Genomic DNA, 27,413 nt, shown 5'->3' on the forward strand with positions numbered 1-27,413 from the left:
AAATAGGCAGCCTTCTGCCACTCTGGTCAGAACTTTTAGTTTTATAGAAAGCCGAAGGTGTTTCCAGTTAACCACATTCTATGTGGCTGGACGGGTCCCTCATGAATTATTGGAGAGGGAAATTAATTTGTTAGGTGATCGGAAGGCTCAACATAGCAACACAGGACTGGAAAGGGCCCAGTGAGCCAATAAATTCAAGTGCAACACAAGAAAAAACGATTTCCCCCTAATCATGCTGTAAAACAAAACAAAGTATTCTTGTTCAATAATAAAAACATCTCTCAAAACACACTTGCAAACTTATTTTAAACAGCTGATTGCAAACACCAATGGGAGTGGCAAACTGCAAAAGGTGGATGTTGGAAATAATGGCTCTTTTATTAGAATCTTGCAAAGAAATCTACAGAAGCTATTAGGTCTTGAATAGTCTTAGTCTTGGTGCTGGAGGAGACTCTTGAGAGTCCCATGGACTGCAAGAAGATCAAACCTATCTATTCTTAAGGAAATCAGCCCGGAGTGCTCACTGGAAGGACAGATCCTGAAGCTGAGGCTCCAATACTTTGGCCACCTCATGAGAAGAGAAGACTCCCTGGAAAAGACCCTGATGTTGGGAAAGATGGAGGGCACAAGGAGGAGGGGACGACAGAGGACGAGATGGTTGGACAGTGTTCTCGAAGCTACCAGCATGAGTTTGACCAAACTGCGGGAGGCAGTGGAAGACAGGAGTGCCTGGCGTGCTCTAGTCCATGGGGTCACGAAGAGTCGGACACGACTAAACGACTGAACAACAACAACAGTCTTAGTAGCCTGCAACTCCATATGTACCTACCTATGTCAGCTAGTTGTGGCATAAAAGGGAAAAAATAAAACAACCAAGAAGGAGATTCTCACCAGCTGTAGGTGACTAGATAAGGTTTACAACCTGCAAGAGCGTGCAAGAGGAGAAACTAGATAGAGAAATGTTTTGTTCCTTCTCTCATTATACCAGAACTCAGAAACATCCAATGAAGTTGAATGTTGGAAGATTCAGGACCGATAAAAGGAAGTTCTTCTTCACATGACGCACAGTTGAACTGTGGAATTCAATCTCACAGGAGTTAGTGATGACCACCAACTTGTATGGCTTCAAAAGAGGATTAGACAAATTTGTGGAAGATAAGGCTACACTAGCCAGGTTGGTTAAGGTCTACCTATACAGATGGAGGCAGTATGCCTCTCAATACCAGTTCCTGGGAACTGCAGGTGGGGAGGGGGCTCTTGTGCTCTGCTTCTGTTTGCAGGCTTCCCACAGGGATCTGGTTGGCCACTGTGAGAACAGGATGCGGGGGCCCTTTTTCTGATTCAGCATGGCTTATGTTCTTACATACTTTTGCTTTGGTGAAGTATAAGGTAAAGGGACTCCTGACCATTAGGTCCAGTTGTGGAGGACTCTGGGGTTGCAGCGCTCATATCGCTTTACTGGCCGAGGGAGCCGGCATACAGCTTCCAGGTCATGTGGCCAGCATGACTAAGCTGCTTCTGGCAAACCAGTTTACCTTCCCGCCGGAGCGGTACCTATTTATCTACTTGCACTGGTGTGCTTTCAAACTGCTAGGTTGGCTGGAGCTGGGACCGAACAACGGGAGCTCACCCCATTGCGGGGATTCGAACCGCCGACCTTCTGATCAGCAAGCCCTAGGCTCTGTGGTTTAACCCACAGCGCCACCCATATTTCAGCATATATAATGAAATTCTATTTCTCTCCAGTTGTTATTCGCTTCACAGACAAAATTGGAAACCGCCTATGGCTACACACTTTCTCTATGGAAATCAGATCAAAAAGAATAGGGCTATTTTAAGAGTTGAGTTGTGTTCATGCAAAGTCTCTCCACACCATTTTGAGTGATTTCTCCTTGACCTATGCCAACCTGGTTTGTGTGTGTGTGTGTATGTGTGTTCCTGATTCTCCAGAGAATTTCTTTGGCCAAGGGAAGCAAGAAGCTGCAAAGGGGAAGGACAAATAGGAAAAGCCCCTTCTCTATATGCTTCCATAGTATTCAGGATCCAAGCCTGTATGATAAAAAAATTTCCCACTGGAAGCCCCAAATATGTAGCAATCTGAACAAACCCAAACTGGCTTGTGTCCAGTGTGTGTGAAGTTGCTCCCAGAACAGGAACTTTCCCCATAATGAACAACATAATCTCGGACCGATGGTAGTCTGGCAGGTTGCTTCCAAAGAAACCTAAGTGCAAAAAGATTTTTTTTTTTTATTCCAGAAGAAATATTAACAGACAGCAATGGATTTTCTTCTGCCCCAAATGAAAAACCAGCAATTGGTAATTGTTTTGTCTCCCCAGGCTAGATTTTATCATGCATATGATTTTAGTTTTCTTTTTTTTGCTATTTACCTTGGTTTGCATATAAAAATTTTCCTCTCCTGTTATGATTTTTTAGATTTTAAGAAGAAAAAGAAACCCAAAATATTCCAGTTAACATGCGTTAGGACAGATGTGGCCAATGTGGTGCTCTCCGAATGGACTACAACTCCCATCATTCCCAACCCTCAGCCTTACTGACTGGAGCTGATGGGAGTTGTAGTCAAACAGCATCCGAAGGGGTTACTGTATGTGGATTACTCCTACATCAGGACTGTGCAATTTTGAAAAGTCCTTATTTTATTTTATTATTTGCCATTGTTATGTCGCTGAATGAGCATTTTTTTCGTTTTCTGGTTTTCCTAGTTTTTAGTACGTTGTAGTTCAGCTTAAGTTGCTTTGAGACTTTTTGCATAAAGTTGCTAGCAAATGCAATAAATAAAAACATCCAGTTATTTTTTACTCAAGAGTAGACTCATGGAAATTAATGGACCTAAGTTACTCAAATGTGTCTCCAAGTAGGACTAGCATTGGAGACAACAAAAAAATTGTAATACTATTACTAATAATAATATTGCATGCTCTTCACCCCATGTCCCACCTTAATAATTACTTTTTTTAATCATTATCATGGCTGCTTTTATTTATTTTACATCTGTATACTGCCCTGTACCCGCAGATCTTGGGGTGGTTCAGAGGACTGCTTTTGCCTCCACCCCACAAATAAAACCCGAAAACTATTAAAAATTACTTACCAATTGTTTGAATGATAGCATTCTGGACAATTCTCTCGTCATTTTCCTTGGCACTTGCATTGAAGCTGGCACTGCTCACTGAGCTACGCCTGTCACTTAATTCGAAATCGACGCTGAAACGCAGGTGCTTCAGTAAGGTGTTAAACACTTCTAAGACAGTTGGGCCTGTGGAGAGACGAAAACCAACGGCTTCAACCTTTGGGAACGAAAGGGTGGGTCACTGGGGCCCAAATTTTGGAGAAGTACGTCTTTGAATACCAGTGGCTTTGAATCAGTGGCAGCGAGTGTGATGTTGCACTCATCTGGTTGGCCACTGTGAGCAACAAATGCTAGACTAGATGGGCTTTTGGCCTGATCCAGCAACCCAGCTCTTCTCATGTTCTTAAATGTGGGGTTCTCTGTTCCAAGTGGACAGTGTCAAGAATGGAGGCATTTTACTTCAGCTTTCTTAAACACAAAAAAGTGAAAAAATTCTCCATAGATGTCGTCTTCAGCTAAATGCGCTGAGAGTCACGGACCATTAATGGAGAAGCCATCCTCCACTTTTTATTTGCTTTCCACCGCCAAAGGTATAACTGGGGAATGAGCTCATTGGCTGTGACCTTTGAAGGTCCTAAAACTGCCACCCAGAGGACCGCTAAAACTGTCCCTCCCCAAACCCCACAGCCTACAGCAAGCAACTACTGGGGAGTCAAAGGACTCAGAAGTGAGTGACCCCTTAGCTGGAACCCACCAAGCACACTGGGACCAGGCCGAGATATGGGAATCTATGGCTGCCTCGAGAGGGGATCTCAATAAAGTCCCAGGACAGGCAGAAGGCCTTGTTGTTATTGTGACTCCTGTGTGCCGACCTGTATTGCCTGGACAAAGAGCATGGGGGTCTGCAACAAGGGCTAAGGCCTTAACAAAGCCATCTTAACAAAGCCAAAGTTGCCATCTTCTTGTCGATCATAGTGGTAACTGGGGCTCAGGTTTGGGCCTATTCCCTATGGAGCATCTGCAACTTGGAGTTGACTCAAGAGTCCTGGAGTCTCCATGCTTGTTCCGCCGGCAGCAAGTCACCCAGTGCAGACCCAGACCATCAAGTCCAAGCTGTCATGCGCACCACCCAATATGACGCAACATTGGCTATAGCAGCAGAGGCCCAGAGGGACACAGCTGAATAAACCCAAGGGCATTGAGATGGTTGCATTTTGTTGTAATTGTACTGCTGGTGGTCGCTGCCTTGAATACCACTTTTCGGAGGGACGGGTCCATTGCCAGATTTACGTATAAGCTAAACAAGCTATAGCTTAGGGCCCCACTCTCTTGGGGCCCCCTAAAAAATATAAAGGGAAAAAACCCCCACTGGATGTACATTTCCAAAATATAAGATAAAAAACAAATAAAATAAAACCTACATACAGGAACAGTGGCAAATGGCACGATTTCTGTTCTCATCCTGAAGCAAAGTTCTTAACCCGAGGTAATATATCTGGGTTAGTGGAGTCTGTAACCTGAAGCGTATGTAACCTGAAGCGCATGTAATCCAAGGTACCACTGTATTTCTATTAGAGAAGGGTCCTCCTGTGATGGAGAAAATGATAACTGAATCATCAGAATGGTACAGTTTTATGAAATTTTCTTTTGAGCCTAAGCTCTAGGTAAACTGAAGAGGGCTGTGCCTGCCTTTTACAGTATAGAACTAGCTGCTTTTAGGTTGTGTGTGTAGCAAATGCCCATTCCAGAACACTGGAAAGAATAACCTGTTAGAATTTATGGCGGCCATTGTATGCGCGAACAGAGAATCAGCTAGGCATGGCAACTGTGATTAATCTTGAATTGTTTTGCAGACAGATGAAAGAGGATATTGGGAGACATTTAATGAATAGGAAAATTAGTCTGAGTCTTAATAAAGAAAGACATTGAAAAATGATTATATGTAATCACAGGATATTATGGCGAGGGCAGATCTGAAGAGCCAAATGGTTTCGATTGGTTGAGGCTGATGGCATTGGGTTGCAATTGTTAAGATTGCTGTGACCCTTAGATTAGCGAATAGAAATCACGTGTGCAATCTGGAAGTGTTTCAGAAACATTGTTTTGGATGTGGTTGTTTGCAGCCTCCTCCTTACTTTTTAAAACATATTTTTATTTAAAATTTCTTAGTTTACAAAAATACATGCATTGTCTCTTTTTTTCCCAAGTTGCGTTTTCTACAGGTCAGTTTCATTTGTTGTGAGACATTAGTGCTACCTACAGCGTTAGGTTAGGAAGGAGAGAGGGAGAGGGGGGGAACGGCGAGTGGGGTGGGGTGTCAAGGCTTCTATTCCTCTACTTAGTGTATGTGTGGGGTTTTGTGCCAGTGTCACTTGTGTGGGTCCTCTTACGATTCGCTTGTTGTATTTCCTTGGTGGTGAGAGAGGTTGGGGGGTGGCCTAGGATGTGGTTGGTTGTCTTTGGTTGGCTGTAGTGAGATTTGGGTTTTTTTGTGTGTATGTGCCTCCTCCTTACTTTTGACGCTGTCCTTATGTGCATTTGTATTCCAATAAAGGCCTAACTTTTCACTTGGAGCCTACATCCTCTCATTTTGGGTTTCTGGAAGGGATAGCTCCATTCTAGGAACCCCTTTTAAATTTCTACAACACCTGTATAATCAGTGTGTGTGTGTGTGTGTGTGTGTGTGTGTGTTTATGTTAATGAACTGAACATACTGAAAGATTCTGAGTCATTGGTGGGGGGAAAGAGTGTGTGAGAACAGCGTTTAGCTTCTTTTTTAATTGCTATTTTGCTAATATTGCTTTATAGATTAATAATAATAATAATAGTAATAATAATAATAATTTATTACAGTGGTACCTCAGGTTACATACGCTTCAGGTTACAGACTCCGCTAACCCAGAAATAGTGATTCAGGTTAAGAACTTTGCTTCAGGATGAGAACAAAAATCGTGCTCCGGTGGCGCGGCGGCAGCAGGAGGCCCCATTAGCTAAAGTGGTGCTTCAGGTTAAGAACAGTTTCAGGTTAAGTACGGACCTCCGGAACGAATTAAGTACTTAACCTGAGGTACCACTGTATTTGTACCCTGCCCATGTGGCTGGGTTTTCCCAGCCACTCTGGGCGGCTTCCAACAAAGATTAAAAATACATCAAAATGTCACACATTAAAAACTTCCCTGAACAGGGCTGCCTTCAGATGTCTTCTAAATGTCAGGTAGTTCTTTATCTCTTTGACATCTGATGGGTGGACGTTCCACAGGGCGGGCGCCACTACAGAGAAGGCCCTCTGCCTAGTTCCCTGTAGCTTTGCTTCTTGCAGTGAGGGAACCGCCAGAAGGCCCTCAGCGCTGGACCTCATTGTTCGGGCTGAATGATGGAGGTAGAGACGCTCCTACAGGTATACTGGGCCGAGGCCATTTAGAGGTCAACACCAACACTTAATGCCTTATTAAGAACCTAAGACGAAGCTGCTGGATCATGGCCCATCCAGTCCAGCGTCGTGTTCTTACAGTGGCGAGCCTGATGCCTATGGGAAAGCAGCAAATAGGATTCAAGCACAACAGCCCTCTCCCACCTGTTGTTTCCAGCAACGAGTATTTGGAAGAGCATTGCTGCCTCCAACTGTGGTGGTGGAAGATAGCCATCATGGCTAGTGGCCATCAATAGCCCTCCCCTCCAAGAATTTGCCAAATCCTCTTCTTGATTTGATTACCATATAATATGACTTATACTGCAATTGTGACGCTTATTTTTTAGTTATTGGTTCCTCAGTGGAGTTTTATAGACAACAACAACAACAACAACAACAACAACAACAACAACAACAACTTATTTACATCCTGCCCTCCCCAGCCAAAGCTGGGCTCAGTGCGGCTAACAACAGTAAAAATAACACCGTATACATAAAATCACAATCAATTAACTGAAATACATTCTAAAACCAATTCATTCTAAAATCAATTCAAATCAAATTAATGGCAACCATTGGGCTAGAGTTCTATGAGGATTACCAAAGTAGGGGGTCAGACTGTGCCTTGGCCAAAGGCCTGGTGGAACAGCTCCATCTTGCAGGCCCTGCGGAAAGATATCAAGTCCCGCAGGGCCCTAGTCTCTTGTGAGAGAGCGTTCCACCAGATTGGGACCATGGCCGAAAAAGCCCTGGCTCTAGTTGAGGCCAGCCTAACCTCCCTGTGGCCCAGGACCTCCAAGATGTTTTTATTTGAAGACCGTAAGGTCCTCCGTGGGACATACCAGGAGAGGCAGTCCCGTAGGTACGAGGGTCCTAGATTGCAATTGTTTCTACGGATGATCTGTTAATTACATTACATGATTTGTGCTGTACTTGCATTGCTCAATAATGCTGCTGTTATTTACTGTTTGTAAATTTGTTGTTGTTGGGATTTGTTGAAATGGAAAGAGGCATTGAAATGCAATAAATCAAATTAAGTTGAAACCAAAGTTCAGCACGCGACTCCCACCCCAAGAATTGGCTTTTCGCCGCCAACTCTCTCCTGGCCTTATAACCAGACATGTTTATCACCCGACCCTCCCACTGCCACCTCCAGAAGTCCTGGAGTTAAACCAAATCAGCCTTAAGAGCTCTGGAAATGTTGACCAAATCATCATTCTGCTGCAACTTTAAATTAGGGGGTGTTCCAAACATACTCCTCCCCTCCAGCCATGGCTATTTACGCCTTTCTGAAAACCGCCACCACACGCTCACCATCATTTTGGGGATTTGCAATTTATACTATTGTTCGCTGTTCCCCAAAGCGCTGATGAGCTACTACACACACATCGTGCCAGACTACTGTTCATTGTTAGCCGGTCAAGGCTTCCAACTGGGAGCAATTTGTGCATGTTCCCAAATGAAAATACACAGATGAGGCAATTGGCTCAATTGCACCATAATTAGCATAACTTTGAAATGAGTCACTGGTTTGTTCTTTTATTTTTTTCCCCTCCACACATCTGACGATGCTTTCACAACCTGTTGTTTGATCTGCAACTGCAGATATAAAAATGTTCTCTTTGGGACTAAAAAAATGATGGCATCCTTTTAAATATTAAAAAATAATAAAACAAACACTTCATAATGTAAATCAAGAATTTAAGGGGGTTTTGCCATTAACAGTGGATGGGCAGAGAAAAAATATGAATAGTATCAAAACAATTATAATAAAATAAAGTAATTCAAGTCTAGACTGAAAATCATGGGGCTGCTTTTACTTATTAGATTATTAAATCATTTGCAACCATTTGCATCTGTTTCAAGGAGCCCTGGACTTCTTTGGGAGTAGGACAGAAATCTAACACACACATAAAACCAGACATTTCAGTGAGGAAGGAAGTCAATATTTCTTTCCCGATCCAGCTCATCACATGGCAGGGAAGAAATATGTAATTGTTCTTTTCATTAGTCTGGTATCCTAACCCACCTCCAATGTCCTTGCATGTCCATTTGGTGATGGAACATACAAATAAAACCTACGTACATAAAAGTCAGTAGACACAGACCAAAATCGGGTAGCTGATTTCTCCAGTGTAGGGGACAGAGTATCTCTATTTCAGGGACGGTCAACTCCTGAGAGAGGAGGCATTCAGGGAAAAGTTGCTGAGCTTTTTTAGGAGGAGGAGGAGGAGGAGTTTGGACTTGTTATCCCGCTTTATCACTACCCGAAGGAGTCTCAAAGCGGCTAACATTCTCCTTTCCCTTCCTCCCCCACAACAAACACTCTGTGAGGTGAGTGAGGCTGAGAGACTTCAGAGAAGTGTGACTAGCCCAAGGTCACCCAGCAGCTGCATGTGGAGGAGCGGGGAAGCGAACCCGGTTCACCAGATTATGAGTCCACTGCTCTTAACCACTACACCACACTGGGAGAAAGGTGGAGAGTCACTCACCAAAAGATCACTAAGGAAACAATCAGCCTCACTGCAAAAGCTCCGTGTTCCGTTCTGGAGATCCTGCAACAATGGAGGGTGGGCCAAGGAGGCGGGGCCCAATTCTGTTTTACCACCACTGAGGAAAGGGGAATACCTGAAGGAGTGTCTCCACCTTCATCCTTTTGCCCGGACAATGAGATCCAGTGCCAAGGGCCTTCTGGTGGTTCCCTCACTGAGAGAAGCTAGGTTACAGGGAACCAGGCAGAGGGCCTTCTCGGTAGTGGCCCCCGCCTTGTGGAACGCCCTCCCACCAGATGTCAAAGAGAAAAACAACTACCAGACATTCAGAAGACATCTAAAGGCAGCCCTGTTTAGGGAAGCTCTTAATGTTTAACAGACCACTATTTTAATATTTTGTTGGAAGCTGCCCAGAGCGGCTGGGGAAACCCAGCCAGATGGGTGGGGTATGTATGTATGTATGTATGTATGTATGAATAAATAAATAAATAAATAAATATTGTTATTATTAACCAGCAATCAACCGCAATCTATCAAAACCTCCCGGAGATCTAAGACTGGATCACGATAGGCCTGCTGGTCATCCCTGCTCTATTTCATCACAATCACATCCTATTTCCACATGGATATGAATGGTGTCCTTGAGCAGGTGCAGACTTGCTCCTCTCAACATGATGGAGAATTAGTGTCCAATCCCACCCAGATATGCTCATAGCATGGCACTTACCTATGGAACCTTTCGCAGCAATGGCCACTGCTTGCAAAAGGGCCTGGATGATACCTGCTCGGACTCGGGGGAAATCTCTCCTGCGAGAATCTAGGTGTGCCAGAATTTCCTGTATCACGTGATGAGAGTACTGCGCCTAGAAATCAAAAAATACTTGTCAGTTTCAATTGTAAATTAAAAGCTGCTTCCTGTGATCTTTAATTCCAACTGCTCTTTCTCATGCAAACTGCCCGAGGAAACACTTAACTGGTGTTGACAATGTTTTACCTGCTGTGCACAAAGATCTCTACTCCCTTGCCCCACTCCTAGATAGATAGATAGATAGATAGATAGATAGATAGATAGATAGATGATAGATAGATAGTTTAGGCCCCCACATGTTAACTAGCGTATTTTTCGCTCTATAAGACGCACTAGACCATAAGACACACCTAGTTTTTGGAGGAGGAAAACAAGAAGAAAAAAAATTCTGAATCTCAGAAGCCAGAACAACAAGAGGGATCGCTGCGCAGCAAAAGCAGCAATCCCTCTTGCTGTTCTGGCTTCTGGGATAGCTGCGCAGCCTGCATTCGCTCCATAAGATGCACACACATTTCCCCTTACTTTTTAGGAGGGAAAATATGAGTCTTATAGAGCAAAAAATACGGTAAATATAAAGGGTTCGGCAAGCAGGTGAAAATGTGCAACCAGCGCCAGATTTAGGGTGGTGCAGGCTGTTCCCCCACAAAAGGTCTTGATCTGAAGCGGTGCAAAATTCAGAAAAAACATAATTATATGATGGGCTTCAGCAAAACTGCGTTCAAGAGGAGTTGATACCCAGAGCAAGATCTTGGGGGAGGACCATAGCTCAGCGGTGGAGAATCTGCTTTGCAGGCAGAAGGTCTCAGGTTAATAATAATAATAATAATAATAATAATAATTTATTATTTATACCCCGCCCATCTGGCTGGGGCCCCCCAGCCACTCTGGGCAGCTTCCATAAAAACCAAAAATACAATAAAATATCACACGTTAAAAACTTCCCTGAACAGGGCTGCCTTAAGATGTCTCCTGAATGTCAGGTAGTTGTTTATCACTTTGACATCTGCTGGAAGGGCGTTCCACAGGGCGGGCGCCACTACCGAGAAGGCCCTCTGCCCGGTTCCCTGTAGCTTTGCTTCTCGCAATGAGGGAACTGCCAGAAGGCCCTCGGCGCTGGACCTCAGTGTCTGGGTAGAATGATAGGGGTGGAGATGCTCCTTCAGATATACTGGACCGAGGCCGTTTAGGGCTTTAAAGGTCAGCACCAACACTTTGAATTGTGCTCGGAAACGTACTGGGAGCCAATGCAGGTCTTTCAAGACTGGTGTTATATGGTCTCGGCGGCCGCCTCCAGTCACCAGTCTAGCTGCCGCATTCTGGATTAGTTGTAGTTTCCGAGTCACCTTCAAAGGTAGCCCCACATAGAGTGCATTGCAGTAGTCCAAGCGGGAGATAACCAGAGCATGCACCACTCTGGCGAGACAGTCCGCAGGCAGATAGGGTCTCAGCCTACGTACCAGATGGAGCTGGTAAACAGCTGCCCTGGACACAGATTTGACCTGTGCCTCCATGGACAGCTGTGAGTCCAAAATGACTCCCAGGCTGCGCACCTGGTCCTTCAGGGGCACAGTTACCCCATTCAGGACCAGGGAATCCTCCACACCTGCCCACCTCCTGTCCCCCAAAAACAGTACTTCTGTCTTGTCAGGATTCAACCTCAATCTGTTAGCCGCCATCCATCCTCCAACCGCCTCCAGACACTCACACAGGACCTTCACTGCCTTCACTGGTTCTGATTTAAAAGAGAGGTAGAGCTGGGTATCATCCGCATACTGATTCAGTTCTTGGCATCTTCAGGTAGGGCTGAGGAAAAACCCTGTAGAGCCAGTGTAGACAATACTGATCTAATGGTCCAATGGTCTCGCTCAGCATAAGGCAGTCCCTGATATTCCTCCAAATGTGATGTTAACCCACCAAAGGGGATGGGATCATGTGGAAAGATGCAGTCAATAAAGAATTATGGACTCTGGCCTAATAATAATAATAATAATAATAATAATAATAATAATATACCCCGCCCATCTGGCTGGGTTTCCCCAGCCACACTGGGCGCCTCCCAACAGAATATTAAAAACACGATAAAACATCAAACATTAAAAACTTCCCTAAACAGGGCTGCCTTCAGGTGTCTCCTAAAATTCAGATAGATGGGAGGACATTCCACAGGGCAGGCGCCACCACCGAGAAGGCCCTCTGCCTGGTTCCCTGCAACCTCACTTCTTGCAGTGAGGGAACTGCCAGAAGGCCCTCGGAGCTGGACATTTAGGGCTTTAAATATTGAAACCAAACCCATTTATTTGTGCCACGAAACTGAACGGTATCCATCATGCATAGGGTCCCTTGTGCCTTTGTCAAATAACTGTATCATCATCCCACCTCCCGGAGGGGGTGGGGTACAGAAAAAGACTTCCACACACATTGTGGTGCATGAAGGAGCAGAAGCTTCAGCCACATTAGATCTCATTGTGTTTGGAGGTTCTAGCAGGGGAGAGCAGCTATCGTATACCCTTGACTGAAGAACGGTACACTCCTTCTATCTGGGATGGTCGTCCTCTTCCACCGAGCGCGCAGCTTTGGGAGGGACGCACATGGAGCGGTGAGGGAGGAAGGGGACACCCGCCTAGCCAGCCAGATCAACTGAATCAACCCTGGCGATCAATGGGGTGACAGATGTCGCAGCCAGATCACCCTCACATCCAACATTAGATCTCATTGTGACAGCAGTGGTGCACCACCATAGGTGTGTGTGTGAGTCCGTGTCCCTGGGGCCTGCAGCAGCCAGTTTCGCCAACCCATAGGTAGGCCTTTGAGTACGAATCCTTCAGGAACAAGTCTATGCGCTTGCAGCATTCCATCCCAGTTAGGAGATAATCCGTTTACATTTTGAAGCTCCCACAGGCTCCATACACTTAGAATATGGGACTGTAGAGCTGGAAAGGACCCGGGGGGTAATCCAATGCAGCAATCTGGCCCACAGCCATCCCTGGGTGGGCTCAAAGCTCCAACCTTCTGGTTAACAGCCAGGTGCACTGACTCACTGTGACACAGAGAGTTCTCAAGGACCGGTTGTATGTTGAGATTCCTGCATTGCAGGGGGCTGGACTAAACGGCCTCGGCCCAGTATACCTGAAGGAGCATCTCTACCCTCATCGTTCTGCCTGGACGCTGAGGTCCAGTGCTGAGGGCCTTCTGGCGGTTCCCTCACTGCGAGAAGCAAAACTACAGGGAACCAGGCAGAGGGCCTTCTCGGTAGTGGCACCCACCCTGTGGAACGCCCTCCCACCCAATGTCAAAGAGAAGAACTACCAGACTTTTAGAAGACATCTGAAGGCAGCCCTTTTCAGGGAAGTTTTTAATGTGTGACATTTTAATGTATTTTTAATCTTTGTTGGAAGCCACCCAGAGTGGCTGGGGAAACCCAGCCACATGGGCAGGGTACAAATAATAAATTATTATTATAGACGACTTTTGGGGGTCCTTTCCAACTCAACAGTTCTATTATTCTATTATTCCAGTTGCTCACGCATTGTACAACTATGCAAAAATTTTACTTAAACAGCTGGGGATTCGGGTTGGAGAAGAAAGTCAAGTGTCTAAAAGAGATTTCAACACAGATGTCAAGTATCTGTTTAAAAGACAATTTGCTGCTTAGGAAGATGAACACAGCTGCCTTTCTTGGGAGCCAAATGTTTCAGATCGGGGGGGGGGGACATAACAAATATCTCTGGAGCACCAAGTTAATGTGTAAGTGTCTGACATTTTCTCAGAAGGAGAAGGGATTTGGTAGCGTTTTGGGGCCTTCTGTTATTTAAACAATGAGTGATTGTCATCAAAGAACATCTGCCTCCTTGGGTTTTGCTTCAAATGACAGAGTTAGAGAAATAAACCTTACCTGTATTGAGTACATGATGATTTTGAAAATGGCGACAGCAAATTCGTTGGGGTCCCACAGTCTGTGGTGGTCTAAATGTCTAAGAAGATAAAGTATAATATAATAAATTAAATTAAACCAGACTACCCCTAATCCAAACATTGTTTTGCATTGTGCTCAGAGCAAATGGGACCTAAACGTTATCAAGTTATTCCTAAATGTGAGCAATTATATGACAGCAGTGAACACATCTTATGACCGAGTCCTACAAACCACTGTGCTGCGACTGTGGATCAATGCATATGCCAATTTCAGAAAATTTCTCGCTTTTCTAATCTTCAATTCACTTCTCTACATTTTTGCATCAGTTTGCTTTATTTTTTTAAGGCCTCATAAAAAAATCGAAAGCATCGCCGTGCATATTTCTCCTAATACACAGGTTTTGTTTGCAATTCTGCCTAACGTACCCATTTTCGAAATCATTACATTAATATGTTGCACTTTTTGGCAAGTCGTTCTCTGTCATTATGTATTTTTATAGTCGCACAATTTGGTTGAAGAACGGCATTGCAGAATTTGCAGGAGAGCACGTTTAGAAAGGCTGATGTGGTTGAGTTCACATATTATTTTCAAGAAGCGCAATTTGAATAGACAAACATTGAAATACAAAGTGCCGTATTTTTCGCTCTATAGGACGCACCCGACCATAGGACGCACCTTGTTTTAGAGGGAGAGAACAAGAAAAAAATAATTCTCCCCCTCTCTGCTCAGTGCCCCTTCAGCGAAGTGGCAGGAGAAACAGAGCCCCTGCCATTTCTCCTCCCGCTTCGCTGAAGGGCGCTGTGCAGAGAGGTGGAGAATTTTTTTTCTTGTTTTCCCCATCTAAAACAAGGTGCGTTCAGTGCGTTCAAGGTGCGCTCAGTCGCCTTCAGTGAAGGCAACCCGAAGCCTCTGGAGGGCGGCGGGAGTTCCCACTGCACTCCGGGGGCTTTGGGTTCCTTTCAACCTGCTCTTTGGGGCGGGCGGGGAGCGCTGCTTTCCCCCTCTACCAGCCTCAAAGATCCCTGAAGCCTTCGGAGCACAGCGCGAGTTCCCGCTGCGCTCTGCAGGCTTCGGGTTCTTTTTGCTGAAGCCAGGGGAGTCTTGCTCTCCTGGCTTCAGCAAAAGGAACCCGAAGCCTGCAGAGCACAGCGGGAACTCGCGCTGTGCTCTGAAGGCTTCAGGTGGCTATCCCTGAAGCCTGGAGAGCAAGATGGGTCGGTGTGCAGCGAAAGCAACGTGATGCCTCCGGAGCGTGGAGGGAGCGCTCCCTCTGCACTTCAGAGGCTTCGCGTTGCTATCGCTGAAGCCAAGGAGCCTGCATTCGCTCCATAGGATGCACACACATTTCCCCTTAATTTTGGAGGGGGGAAAGTGCGTCCTATAGAGCGAAAAATACAGTACTTGGAATTTCTCCCGCATCCCAAACTGGGGCAGCTACTCACATGACTGGGTGTAAGCTTCTGGCTCTGATTCAAGAGGACAACTGAACTTCTTTATTTTGTTTTTTTGGGGCGGGGGGAATGGTCCACCCGCAGTGTCCCACAAGAGAACAGCTGTGGCCCATAGGTTTCTGCACATCAGCTTCTTTTTGTGCAGTCCCAAATGTGACACTGCAGATGTCTTTTCTTTTTCTTTCTTTTTACACACACACACACACACACACACAAACAGATCTCCTACTCACGCAAAAACCGGCCTGACAGCATGGTTCATGTTTCCGTACGTTGCTCGGCCGAGAAGTTCCCTGAAACAATTCTCAGACAGCGCAGAGGGGTTTTCCTCTTTTTCCCCTCCCGAGGCTGACGAAGAGGGGCAGATCCGACTGAAACAAAACCATATGCCCTCTAAGTTATTTTAAATTCACGCGTATGCATGCATGGTTGTGCCCAACAAAGTCATCTTTCCAAGTCATCAACCAAGAATGGACACACAAACACAAACAACTCGAGAGGTACATGTCACACACAGCTTCCAACACTGTTGTGCAGGCTGGACCGGTATGGCCTAGAAGAAAGAGTCCCTGCCAACTTTACAATTCTGTGATTCCATGATATGCTTGTGACGTTAACATATGAGAGTGCTGGAGGTGAAATAGTTAAACAGGTTACCCAATCAGAACCCGGGGGGGTGGAGTCAGAGGGACTATAAAACCAGCTCTGGGAGGGGAAAAGGGGGAGTTCGTTGGGAGTTGGGTGGTTGGATGGAGTGGGAGTGAATTGGGATAGAGTCTGTGGGGAGGTTGAGTTAGTGTAGCGAAATAAGCGGAGTCAGGAACAGTTAGGAGCTAGGAAGACAAGTAAATATCTGAGAGGTGGTTTAGTGGCTGAGATCAGGTAGCAGAAGTTATAGGTCTGGATAGGCACTCCATGAATGTAATTGACCAATACCGTTAATGAAACCACACGTTTGTTAAACTGCAGTAAATAAACAGAAGTTTATGTTCCAATTTAACCCTGACTGGACTCAGTATTGTACCAGGTAGGGCCTGGGTGGTGGCAGTGAGAAATCAAGTGGTGGCACAGGGATCAATAGACGGTGAAACGTCCGGGGACCCTGTGTGATAGCCACAATGCTTAATTATGATTAATGCAATTCATCAAACCAGGGCATCCACTGTTGTGAGTGGCTGTTTTTTAAGAAGACACACAGCATCACATCGCTGCCAAAAGAAAGAACGAAAACAACAACCCTAAAGTTTTCTTCTTCCTTAAGTGGAAAAAGTGTTTCCATCCCTCCGCTGTGGGCTGCAGATACTATTTTCTCCTACACACGGCCATCTGCCTCCACCATCTGCTTATTCCTCCCACTCTTCAAGATGCTTCCCTCTGCAATGCCTCCATATGCAAAGAGTCATAATATCCAAAAGGAAAATGAGACGAGAAACTTATTGCTTGCACTGTATGAGGCCAACAGTTCAACAATCCATAAACACTGTTTTCAAGCTCTTTATCATACGTGCATCCAGAGGGTCGATCGTGTGAAATTAGCCTTTTCGGGTGGAGTATTTGCAACGTCCAAACAAAGATTTCAAAGCGGTTGTGTTAAAATTTAACTCACGTATTTCTGTTTTTATTACCAATTTTGAAAGCCTTAGTTGATCCACTGCCTGAATTGTAATCAATCAGCTAATTAAATCTCTACACATTTGCATAGGAATACTTGTGAGGAAAGTGTAGCTTCTCTCAGTTTTTAGAGGATGCATGCATGTGCTATTATGGGGTTCCCAATTGCAGGAAGGGTTGTAACGGCATTTGTCGGAATGCACTGACCCAGGTCAACACAGGCACAATTAACCATCACCTGAAAGGGGCTTTTAAACAGGCTGAATGTATCTTTCGCGACCCTGTGGGTAAAAGCAACCAAACATCCAATTCAACATTAACCAATACTCTGCCACGACTCATCCCCACCACTAAATCTTCTGTACTAAATACATTTCCTCCCTTGTTTTTCAGTACTGAACTATGACAACCACACTTTGGGCAGCGGGGTTCAAAAAATCGTCTGGCTCCAACTCTAGCGAGACCCACAATTGTCTTTGGAACTGAAAAGCTGAGACTGAGAACCATTTAACTTTAATCATTTTATTTTAGAAGTGTATGAGCAGCAGTTCGTTCATGCTTCTAGGGCAGCTTACATTAGACACACTCGCCAGAATAAAAATGCAAGCCCAGAAAAATATTGACAACGCTTGCAGAGCTAAAAGCAATTAATATCTTAAGAGTACAAGAGAATAATAAGCAGAAGAAAAACAGTTTTACAGGGCACAGTAAAGATAAAAATGTGGGTCCCATTTGCATGCCTGGAACCATCACTAAAGATGTCATTTCACAGTTTGCCACCTGCTATATCTTAGATCAGGGTTTCCCAAACTTGAGTCTCCAGATGTTTTTCGACTACAGTTCCCATCATCTCTGACCAGTGCCAGATTTATGTATAAGCTAAACAAGCTATAGCTTAGGGCCCCACTCTCTTGGGGGCCCCCAAAAAATTTAAAGGAAAAAAAACCTGGATGTGCATTTCCAAAATATAAGATAAAAATAAAATAAAACCTACATACAGGAATGGTGTTTTGTGTTGTGTAGGCTCCTATGATGTAAGTAATGGGCCCCACCTGCTAGCCTGTTCCCTAAAATATCACTGGTTTGCTCATTTCTATATATAGGGTGCCTACATTCTGCATGGACTGGTTGCATGGCAACATGCACAAATGGCTTTAGATATCTATTTAGTCCATAAATTACCATATATCATATATTCAACACAAAAAACAGCGACCATTTGTTGTTGACGGCTGGATATATAAAGGGCCCCATTACCTTCAGTAGCTTAGGGCCTCATCAAACCTAAATCCGGGCCTGCCGCCATGATATTTGGTGGTATATACATTTTTATTTTTATTTTTCAAATAAATTAAATAGGATTTAATGAGCATGCACTTACACACCTGTCAACATCTTCAATCTTGTGCATATTGAACAGCAGGGAGGGCACTATCTTGTCCATGTTCTGAGGCTCCCATATGGTTGCCTGCAGCTCGTCGTTAACAGTCTTGCGAACCACACCCTGGATGCCCCTGATTCCGGCAATTCGGATCCTAGAGGAAGACAGCAAAGCAAGGCTGAAGCCAACAACAATATGATCCGCTCATTCAATCACTTTTGCATTGAATTTATTACTAGGGTTGCCATACTTCCAAAAAGTAAAAATTCCTGGCACCCAAAAAATTATTCAGCCTTTTTTTTTTTTTTTGAGGAAGACCCCAAAATTGTAGAGCTAATTTGGGGAAACCCAAAAGTAGTGATTTTAAGCTTTTTGAGCTGTTTGCACTCCCTGACATTTTGCCAGTCCATCAAAATTCACCCCGACACCCAAAAACCAGGACATGTCAGGAAATTTCCTGACGTATGGCATGCCTATTTATGACGCTTCCTTCCCTACCTTCTAAAGGAGCCCAGGGCAGCAAACAAGTAATAAAACAATAGAAACACCTTTTCTAAAATTCCAATACAGAAAGATAACTTAGAAGGTTTCTTGAAAGAGGAAGGTCCTCAGTAAGCACAAAAAGTCAGCAGAGAATTCCTGTCTTGCACTTGGGTGCTGGGAAGTCAAAAGAGTAGGTGCCACCACACTGAAGGCCTGGTTCCTAAAATTTGCAGAATGGACCTCCTGATAATATGTATACACCAGGCTTCCTCAAACTCAGCCCTCCAGATGTTTTGGGACTACAACTCCCATCATCCCTAGCTAAGAGGACCAGTGGTCAGGGATGATGGGAATTGTAGTCCAAAACATGTGGAGGGCCGAAGGTTGGCTATGCCTGGACTAGATGACCCTTGGGGTTCCTTCCAATTTGATAATTCTGTGATTCGATGTAATCCTCTGCACAAATGCATACAGCTTGCAGCACAATGTGGCCAAGAGAGTACAGTAACACATTGTGTGCATTTATTGCATAACATGTTAGCTGGTGCCAAGATGATGCTGTTTTAGAAACCAGCTGAAGACATGTCTTTTAATACAGGCTAAGACTGCATTCCTTGACAGTTATACTTTGAACTAGCTAATTACATTGTTATTGGAATTGGTTTTTAAAATATTTGCATTCTATCCCCTGCTACCTGCCCTGGAGTGGGGACAATATTGAGATGATGGGCAGGATATGAGGCCAAAAATAAAATATACGAACAAACAAACAAGGCTTCACTGCCAGTGCACTGATAAAGCAGTACCACTGATGGGATCATTCAAACAGTTCTATGAAACCTATTATAGTGTGTGATTTCAGCAATGTCTAGGGCTGCAGGTATACACCAGTTAAACCAGCCTTTCTCAACCTGTGGGTCCCCAGATGTTGTTGAACTACAACTCCCATCACCCCTAGCTAGCAAGGCCAGAGCTCAGGGATGATGGGAGTTGTAGTCCAACAACACCTGGGAACCCACAGGTTGAGAACCGCTGAGTTAAACAATGCGCATCCAGATTGCTTTCTTGCCTTGGTTTAGATGCACATTAGCAATTCACAGGGAAGGCAAAGATGACCTGGAGGAGCAAGAAGGCCAAGGCAAATTGCACAGAATTGATTTTAGGAATTCCATTTGTTAAACTGGAATTCAGAAAAGGAACCACAAAAGACTAAAGCAGGCACCCTCAACCTTCAGCCCTCCAGATGTTTTGGACTACAATTCCCATGATCCCTGACCACTTGTCCTGTTAGCTAGGGATCATGGGTGTTGTAGGCCAAAGCATCTGGAGGGCCGCAAGTTGGGGATGCCTGGGATGAAGGAACAGGGTGCTAGATATCTGCTCATATCTCCAAGGAAGGCTTGGGTATCAGAAGTAGCACTAAAAGGTAAAGGGACCCCTGACCATTAGGTCTAGTCGTGGCCGACTCTGGGGTTGTGATGCTCATCTTGCTTTATTGGCTGAGGGAGCTGGCGTACAACTTCCAGGTCATGTGGCCAGAGCAGTGCACGGAAACACCGTTTACCTTCCCGCTGGAGCGGTACCTATTTATCTTCTTGCACTTTGACGTGCTTTCGAACTGCTAGGTTGGCAGGAGCAGGGACCGAGCAACGGGAGCTCACCCTGTCGCGGGGATTCGAACTGCCGACCTTCTGATCGGCAAGCCCTAGGCTCTGTGGTTTAACCCACAGCTCCACCCACGTCCCTCAAAACTAAAGTAAGGTGCTTACTAAAGTAAGGTGCTATTAGGGACAGGGATGGAGAACCCTCTGGGTGCTGATGGACTCCAACTCCTATCCACCCCAGGCAGCGTGGCCCAATGGTCACAGATGATGGGAGTCGCCCAGTCAGTTTGACATCAATACCAGGGAAGATTCTGGAGCAGATCATTAAGCAAACAGTCTGTGAGCACCTAGAAAGGAATGCTGTGATCACCAATAGTCAGCATGGATTTCTGAAAAATAAGTCATGTCAGACTAACCTGATCTCATTTTTTGACAGAATTACAAGCCTGGTAGATGAAGGGAACACAGTGGATGTAGCCTACCTTGATTTCAGCAAGGCATTCGACAAGGTGCCCCATGATATTCTTGTAAAGAAGCTGGTAAAATGCGGTCTTGACTATGCTACCACTCAGTGGATTTGTAACTGGCTGACTGACCGAACCCAAAGGGTGCTCATCAATGGTTCCTCTTCATCCTGGAGAAGAGTGACTAGTGGGGTGCCACAGGGTTCTGTCTTGGGCCCGGTCTTATTCAACATCTTTATCAACGACTTGGATGATGGACTCAAGGGCATCCTGATCAAATTTGCAGATGACACCAAACTGGGAGGGGTGGCTAACACCCCAGAGGACAGGATCACACTTCAAAACGACCTTGACAGATTAGAGAACTGGGCCAAAACAAACAAGATGAACTTTAACAGGGAGAAATGTAAAGTATTGCACTTGGGCAAAAAAAATGAGAGGCACAAATACAAGATGGGTGACACCTGGCTTGAGAGCAGTACATGTGAAAAGGATCTAGGAGTCTTGGTTGACCACAAACTTGACATGAGCCAACAGTGTGACGCGGCAGCTAAAAAAGCCAATGCAATTCTGGGCTGCATCAATAGGAGTATAGCATCTAGATCAAGGGAAGTAATAGTGCCACTGTATTCTGCTCTGGTCAGACCTCACCTGGAGTACTATGTCCAGTTCTGGGCACCACAGTTCAAGAAGGACACTGACAAACTGGAACGTGTCCAGAAGAGGGCAAACAAAATGGTCAAAGGCCTGGAAACGAGCCAGTGTGGTGTAGTGGTTAAGAGCGGTAGTCACGTAATCTGGGAAACCGGGTTCGTGTCTCCGCTCCTCCACATGCAGCTGCTGGGTGACCTTGGGCCAGTCACACTTCTGTGAAGTCTCTCAGCCCCACTCACCTCACAGAGTGTTTGTTGTGGGGGAGGAAGGGAAAGGAGAATGTTAGCCGCTTTGAGACTCCTTAAAGGGAGTGAAAGGCGGGATATCAAATCCAAACTCTTCTTCTTCTTCTTATGAGGAACGGCTAAGGGAGCTGGGCATGTTTAGCCTGGAGAAGAGGAGGTTAAGGGGTGATATGATAGCCATGTTCAAATATATAAAAGGATGTCATATAGAGGAGGGAGAAAGGTTGTTTTCTGCTGCTCCAGAGAAGCGGACACGGAGCAATGGATCCAAACTACAAGAAAGAAGATTCCACCTAAACATTAGGAAGAACTTCCTGACAGTAAGAGCTGTTCAACAGTGGAATTTGCTGCTAAGGAGTGTGGTGGAGTCTCCTTCTTTGGAGGTCTTTAAGCAGAGGCTTGACAACCATATGTCAGGAGTGCTCTGATGGTGTTTCCTGCTTGGCAGGGGGTTGGACTCGATGGCCCTTGTGGTCTCTTCCAACTCTATGATTCTATGAGTCCCAACAACCTCTGCAGGGGCATCAGTCCCATGCCCAATGCTGAGAACAAACTTCGCAAAATACCACCTGATCTGGAAAGGTCATGTGTGCAAAAAAATCATATTTCCCCCTGAAGAAATATGATAACTTGTTTGCAAGTGACAAGCCCGTTCTTTGGTAGTTCGGAGTCAAGAGATTCCGCAAAGGGAGATAACTCTACCACAGGTGAGAAAGTTCGGTGTAATTGGACCTCGCATGTGGGGTGGGGTGGAATTATCAGCCGGTGAAGACCTTTAATGTCATTTTAAATTGTAATTTAAAAGGCAAGCGAACATACGGTGCTTGTTGGGCTCAGCTGCCTACTTGAAATTCTCCACGAGCAACTTTCTTGTCAGTTGCAATCCCGCTCAGGGAAGAAAAAGAGGATTTATAATGACTTTGTTCAAGCCTTATTTCATACATGCTGCGTGATCCAAACGAGAGCTATCATTCTGAGTTTGCAACGAAAGCTACACATTGACAATTTTATGGCCGACTGCAAATAATTATAAGGATTTGCTCTTCCACAGCTTCATTCAAGTCCACGAGCACATTCCCAACACTTTTTAAAAGTGTTTTATTAGTGGCTTTTCAGTCTACTGGATTCATTACATTAGGATTCGTTTTTACTTTATCTGCAACCTGAATATAAACTTCTGCCAGTTTCCTCACACTAGTATAGTAGGAACACAGGAAGTGACCTTATACCAGGTCCTGGTCTTTATTTCTTTTTTAAATTAGTTTTTATTAAAAGATTTTTTTCCCCGTAATACAAGACATATTGGTTTGTGAACTTTGCCTTGGAAGCAGAACAAACAAATAAACAAGGAAAAGTACATACAACGTCTCCCCTTTCAATTCATAAGAGTCTTTTCCCCCCACAGTTTTTTTACATTCAGTATGAGACAATGTTGTCATAGCCATTGGGGGAAGTTCTATGGGAGTATAAGGTTTGCTGAGGAAACAAAAAGAAATCAAAGTCCGTGTCAGGCAGAAAGCGTTCAGGACCATGGACTACTCCACTTGGCCCTGCTGAGGAAGCCACCTGAGATGTTTCCTCAGCAATGAGTTTGAGCCCAATGAAGCCTTATATAGGTTGAGAAGTGTGTTAGGCTCTCTCTGGAAGATCTGCCAGGATAGTTATAGAGACCTCACCTCTCCTTTTTTTGGTAGCATTTAGCTTATGTGATATGAACATTATGTGGTACAGACATATTCCACTGCCTCTTTGGAGCCTTTGTTGGCTCCTGATACATTTCTGGGCCCAATCCAAATTACAGTGGTACCTTGGTTTAAGAACAGCTTAGTTAATGAACAACATGGATTAAGAATGCTGCAAACCCAGAAGTAGGTGTTTTGGTTTGTGAACTTTGCCTTGGAAGCAGAACACTGTTCCGCTTCCTGTCGAGTGTGCTCCATTTATAAATTGGGTCCCCCGCTGCTATGGGAAAGCACGCTTTGCTTTAAGAACAGACTTCTGGTATGGATTAAGTTCGTAAACCAAGGTACCACTGTATTGGTTTTGAACTAAAAAGTCCTGCACAGATTGGGGCCTCAACAGCTAAAGGATTGTCTCTTCCCATAAATACATACCTGAGCCCTACAATCACTTACAGAGGCCCTGCTCTATGTCCTCTTCATGATAAAATTTGCAACAAGGAAAATGACCTCCAGCATCCAGCTGTGGAACGCTTGCCTCAAAAAGATGTCCACATTCGTGTGAGGCCTTTATTCTCCCAGGCTTTAAAATGCCATTTTAACACCGTTTTAATGTAATTTAAGCATTCTACTGGTATTAATTATTTGAGTCTCTGCTGGCATGTTCTGACTGGTGGAGGGTTTTGATTCTCTGCGTTGTGGTTTTCATGAGTGCTGGCAGTTATTAGGGGCAGTGTTGCGATGGTTAAGATTAAGAGATGAGGTTAAAGGTAAAGGTAAAGGTAAAGGGACCCCTGACCATTAGGTCCAGTCGTGGCCGACTCTGGGGTTGCGGCGCTCATCCCGCTTTACTGGCCGAGGGAGCCGGCATACAGCTTCCAGGTCATGTGGCCAGCATGACTAAGCCGCTTCTGGCGAACCAGAGCAGCGCACGGAAACGGCGTTTACCTTTCTGCCGGAGCGGTACCTATTTATCTACTTGCACTTTGATGTGCATTTGAACTGCTAGGTTGGCAGGAGCTGGGACCAAGCAACGGGAGCTCACTCCGTCGTGGGGATTCGAACCGCCGACCTTCTGATCAGCAAAAAGAGCAGAATTTATTTAGAAAGCTTAAAAAGGTCCCCTAGGAAGGTGAGGAAAAAACTGATGGATGAGATTAGCCCAACAGTGAGAGAGTTACCACTGAAAAGGTTCTCTAATCAGGGACATTTGAAGTATGGCCTTTGAAGAGAATCGTAAGGTTTGGGTATTCATATGAAGGGAAAGCGATTGTTAGGGTCATGTTGCTCCAAGCCATTTTTCAGCGTGACAGAATTTGAGGTAAGGGTGGTGACATATAAATTTAATAAGAAACAAACATTGGCATTTAGGCCTGCCTCAGTGCAATTCACGTGCAATTCACTTAAGTACCGTAAACAAGGCCTCAGAAAGATCATTCTTACCTTTCTTTTGTGCAAAAAACAAAACAAAAAACCACCCATATTTTCACTAGAGGGAGCTAAAGACCAGAGTAACAACTTCATTGTACAAGAAGAAGAAGAGAAGAGTTTGGATTTGATATCCCGCCTTTCACTCCCCTTCAGGAGTCTCAAAGCGGCTAACATTCTCCTTTCCCTTCCTCCCCCACAACAAACACTCTGTGAGGTGAGTGGGGCTGAGAGACTTCACAGAAGTGTGACTGGCCCAAGGTCACCCAGCAGCTGCATGTGGAGGAGCGGAGACGCGAACCCGGTTTCCCAGATTACGTGACTACCGCTCTTAACCACTACACCACACTGGCTCATTGGTTGTGTACAGGCACACAAACAATATTTCGGTTTTCTCTTCTAACATTTGGGCCTTAGTTCATTTGTGCAAGATCCATTTCACAGATATACGTTTAAGATATAAAATAAATAGGATGGTAAATCATCCATTCAAATAAATCCAAAATAGTCCTTCTAGCTGAGCACATTTCCCACTGCAGCAAAAGCATCAAAGAATATTGTGGCATTTTAAAGACTAGAGTCCCATTCATTTGTTAACACCGTAGCCTCAGGCTAGATAGACTAAAATTAACAAACAGGAAGAATTCCTTTAATATCAATGGTTCTACTCTGTGTAGGACTTAGTTGGCTGCAAGCATTGCTCTCTAAAGGTGCCATAAGACTCTTGTTGTTTGAGGTTTCCCATGATACATTATCTTAAAATCGAGATGCAATAATTATTTGCGCGCAAGTCACTAAAAGGACATGAGCAAACTGCAGGGTGAAACATACATAATCCATCTTACTTTATTCATTTGTGAATTTCCTCAGCGGTAAGTCAGTACACTGCCGTTTGAGGTATTTTATAACTGCATGTACCCTTAACAACGTCTGCTTTCCAAAGCTACATTCAGAATTCTAGCTCCGGAGATTAAAAACGCCGACACATGACCCACAGCAGTTTATTTTAGGAAAAGAGATTGCCATAAGATGAATGTTTATGAATAGAAACAGTGTTTCAGATGGAAGGCTGACACTGGAGACAATTTGAATCAGAAACGAATTGAGTGAGGACGCCTAGGCCCCTGCAGCTGACAGGAGGGTGGGGAGCACCTGAAAATCTGTCAGAACTTTCTGGAATAATCTGTGCTGCAGCTCCAGCCTTCTCGAACGTGAGATCGGAAACAGGACTGAGGCGAATGCAATATGCTTACATAGATTGCTTCCTTCAAGAAACAAACTACAGTGGTGCCCCGCAAGACGAATGCCTCGCAAGACGGAAAACTCGCTAGACGAAAGAGTTTTCCGTTTTGGAGGTGCTTCGCAAAACGAATTTCCTATGGGCAAGACAATGTCTTGCGAGTTCCTCCTGGGTTTTTTTCCCCTCCCCCCTTTTTCTAAGCCGCTAAGCCGCTTATCAGCTGATCCGATCAGCAGATAAGCCGCTAAAAGCCGCTAGTAGCGCTAATCCGCTAATCCATCAATGGGCTTGCTTCGCAAGACGAAAAACCGCTAGACGAAGAGAATCACAGAACGGATTCTCATCATCTTGTGAGGCACCACTGTATTTGTGATAAAAACACATCCTCTAACATTTCTCCAATGAAAATAGGTATATCCTATTCCATAATAATAATAATAATAATAATAATAATAATAATAATAATACCCTGCCCATCTGATTGGGTTGCCCCAGCCACTCTGGGCAACCTCCATTATATAAAAACATAACAAAACAATAAACATTTAAAACAGGGGCTAGCAAACTTTTTCAGCAGGGGGCCAGTCCACTGACCCTCAGACCTTGTGGGGGGCCAGACTATATTTTGAAGGGGAAAAAATGAACGAATTCCTATGCCCCACAAATAACCCAGAGATGCATTTTAAATAAAAGCACACATTCTACTCATGTAAAAATACCAGGCAAGCCCCACAAATAACCTAGAGATGCATTTTAAATAAAAGCACACATTCTACTCATGTAAAAACACGCTGATTCCTGGACTGTCCGCGGGCCAGATTTAGAAGGCAATTGGGCCAGATCCGGCCCCCGGGCCTTAGTTTCCCTAAACATGATTTAAAAGCTTCCCTATACAGGGCTGCCTTCACATGTCTTCTAAAGGTTGTATAATTACTTATCTCCTTGGCTCTGGGGTCGTATAACTCTATACCCTCCAACATTTCTCCGATGAAAACAGGGACGTCCCAAGGAAAAGTGGGGTATTCTGGGATCAAATCAGAAACCGGGACAGCTTCTGTAAATCCAGGACTGTCCCTGCAAAATAGGGACACTTGCGAGGGTCTGTAAAAAGGTTTCTCGGCTTGGTGATAAAGACCCATTTAAGGCGGGTGCAATGGTAGCAAAACATAGGTTTGAGATTTCCCCCTCCTCCTATATAATCTTGACAGTCTGGAATATGCACACTGCAGAATTAAATGGTGAGAATGCTGAGGTGGCTACGGAAGGGTGGATAGTGTTATTGCAGACTATGGGGCAACCATTTTGAACAGGGACAGACAGCTACAACTTCACAATATACCGTATTTTTCGCTCTATAAGACACACCAGACCACAAGACGCACCTAGTTTTTGGAGGAGGAAAACTGTTGGAATTCCGCCTGGTCAGAGGAATGTGCCACAGCGTAGGCACCGGCAGATATTC

The 27,413-nt window shown here is 44.7% G+C and overlaps 1 protein-coding gene and 1 long non-coding RNA gene across 5 annotated transcripts in view; both read right to left on the bottom strand.

The window, feature by feature from the left end:
- The window catches only part of LOC310713282, a 93,703-nt gene that overhangs the window by 24,956 nt on the left and 41,334 nt on the right, over positions 1-27,413 (bottom strand). The window lies entirely within an intron of this gene.
- The window catches only part of EFR3A (EFR3 homolog A), an 84,497-nt gene that overhangs the window by 22,921 nt on the left and 34,163 nt on the right, over positions 1-27,413 (bottom strand). For all 4 annotated transcript variants that reach the window (XM_083516662.1, XM_083516661.1, XM_083516660.1 and 1 more), the window contains exons 7-12: positions 18,159-18,308; positions 15,396-15,533; positions 13,691-13,769; positions 9,718-9,853; positions 3,111-3,275; positions 2,108-2,222 (exon numbers count right to left, since the gene is read on the bottom strand). In XM_083516662.1, the coding sequence (XP_083372788.1) occupies positions 2,108-2,222; positions 3,111-3,275; positions 9,718-9,853; positions 13,691-13,769; positions 15,396-15,533; positions 18,159-18,308 (783 nt within the window). The remainder of the gene's footprint in view (positions 1-2,107; positions 2,223-3,110; positions 3,276-9,717; positions 9,854-13,690; positions 13,770-15,395; positions 15,534-18,158; positions 18,309-27,413) is intronic.

This window comes from Podarcis liolepis (genome assembly GCF_965112155.1).
Source record: "Podarcis liolepis genome assembly, chromosome: 8".
Taxonomy (NCBI): Eukaryota; Metazoa; Chordata; class Lepidosauria; order Squamata; family Lacertidae; genus Podarcis; species Podarcis liolepis.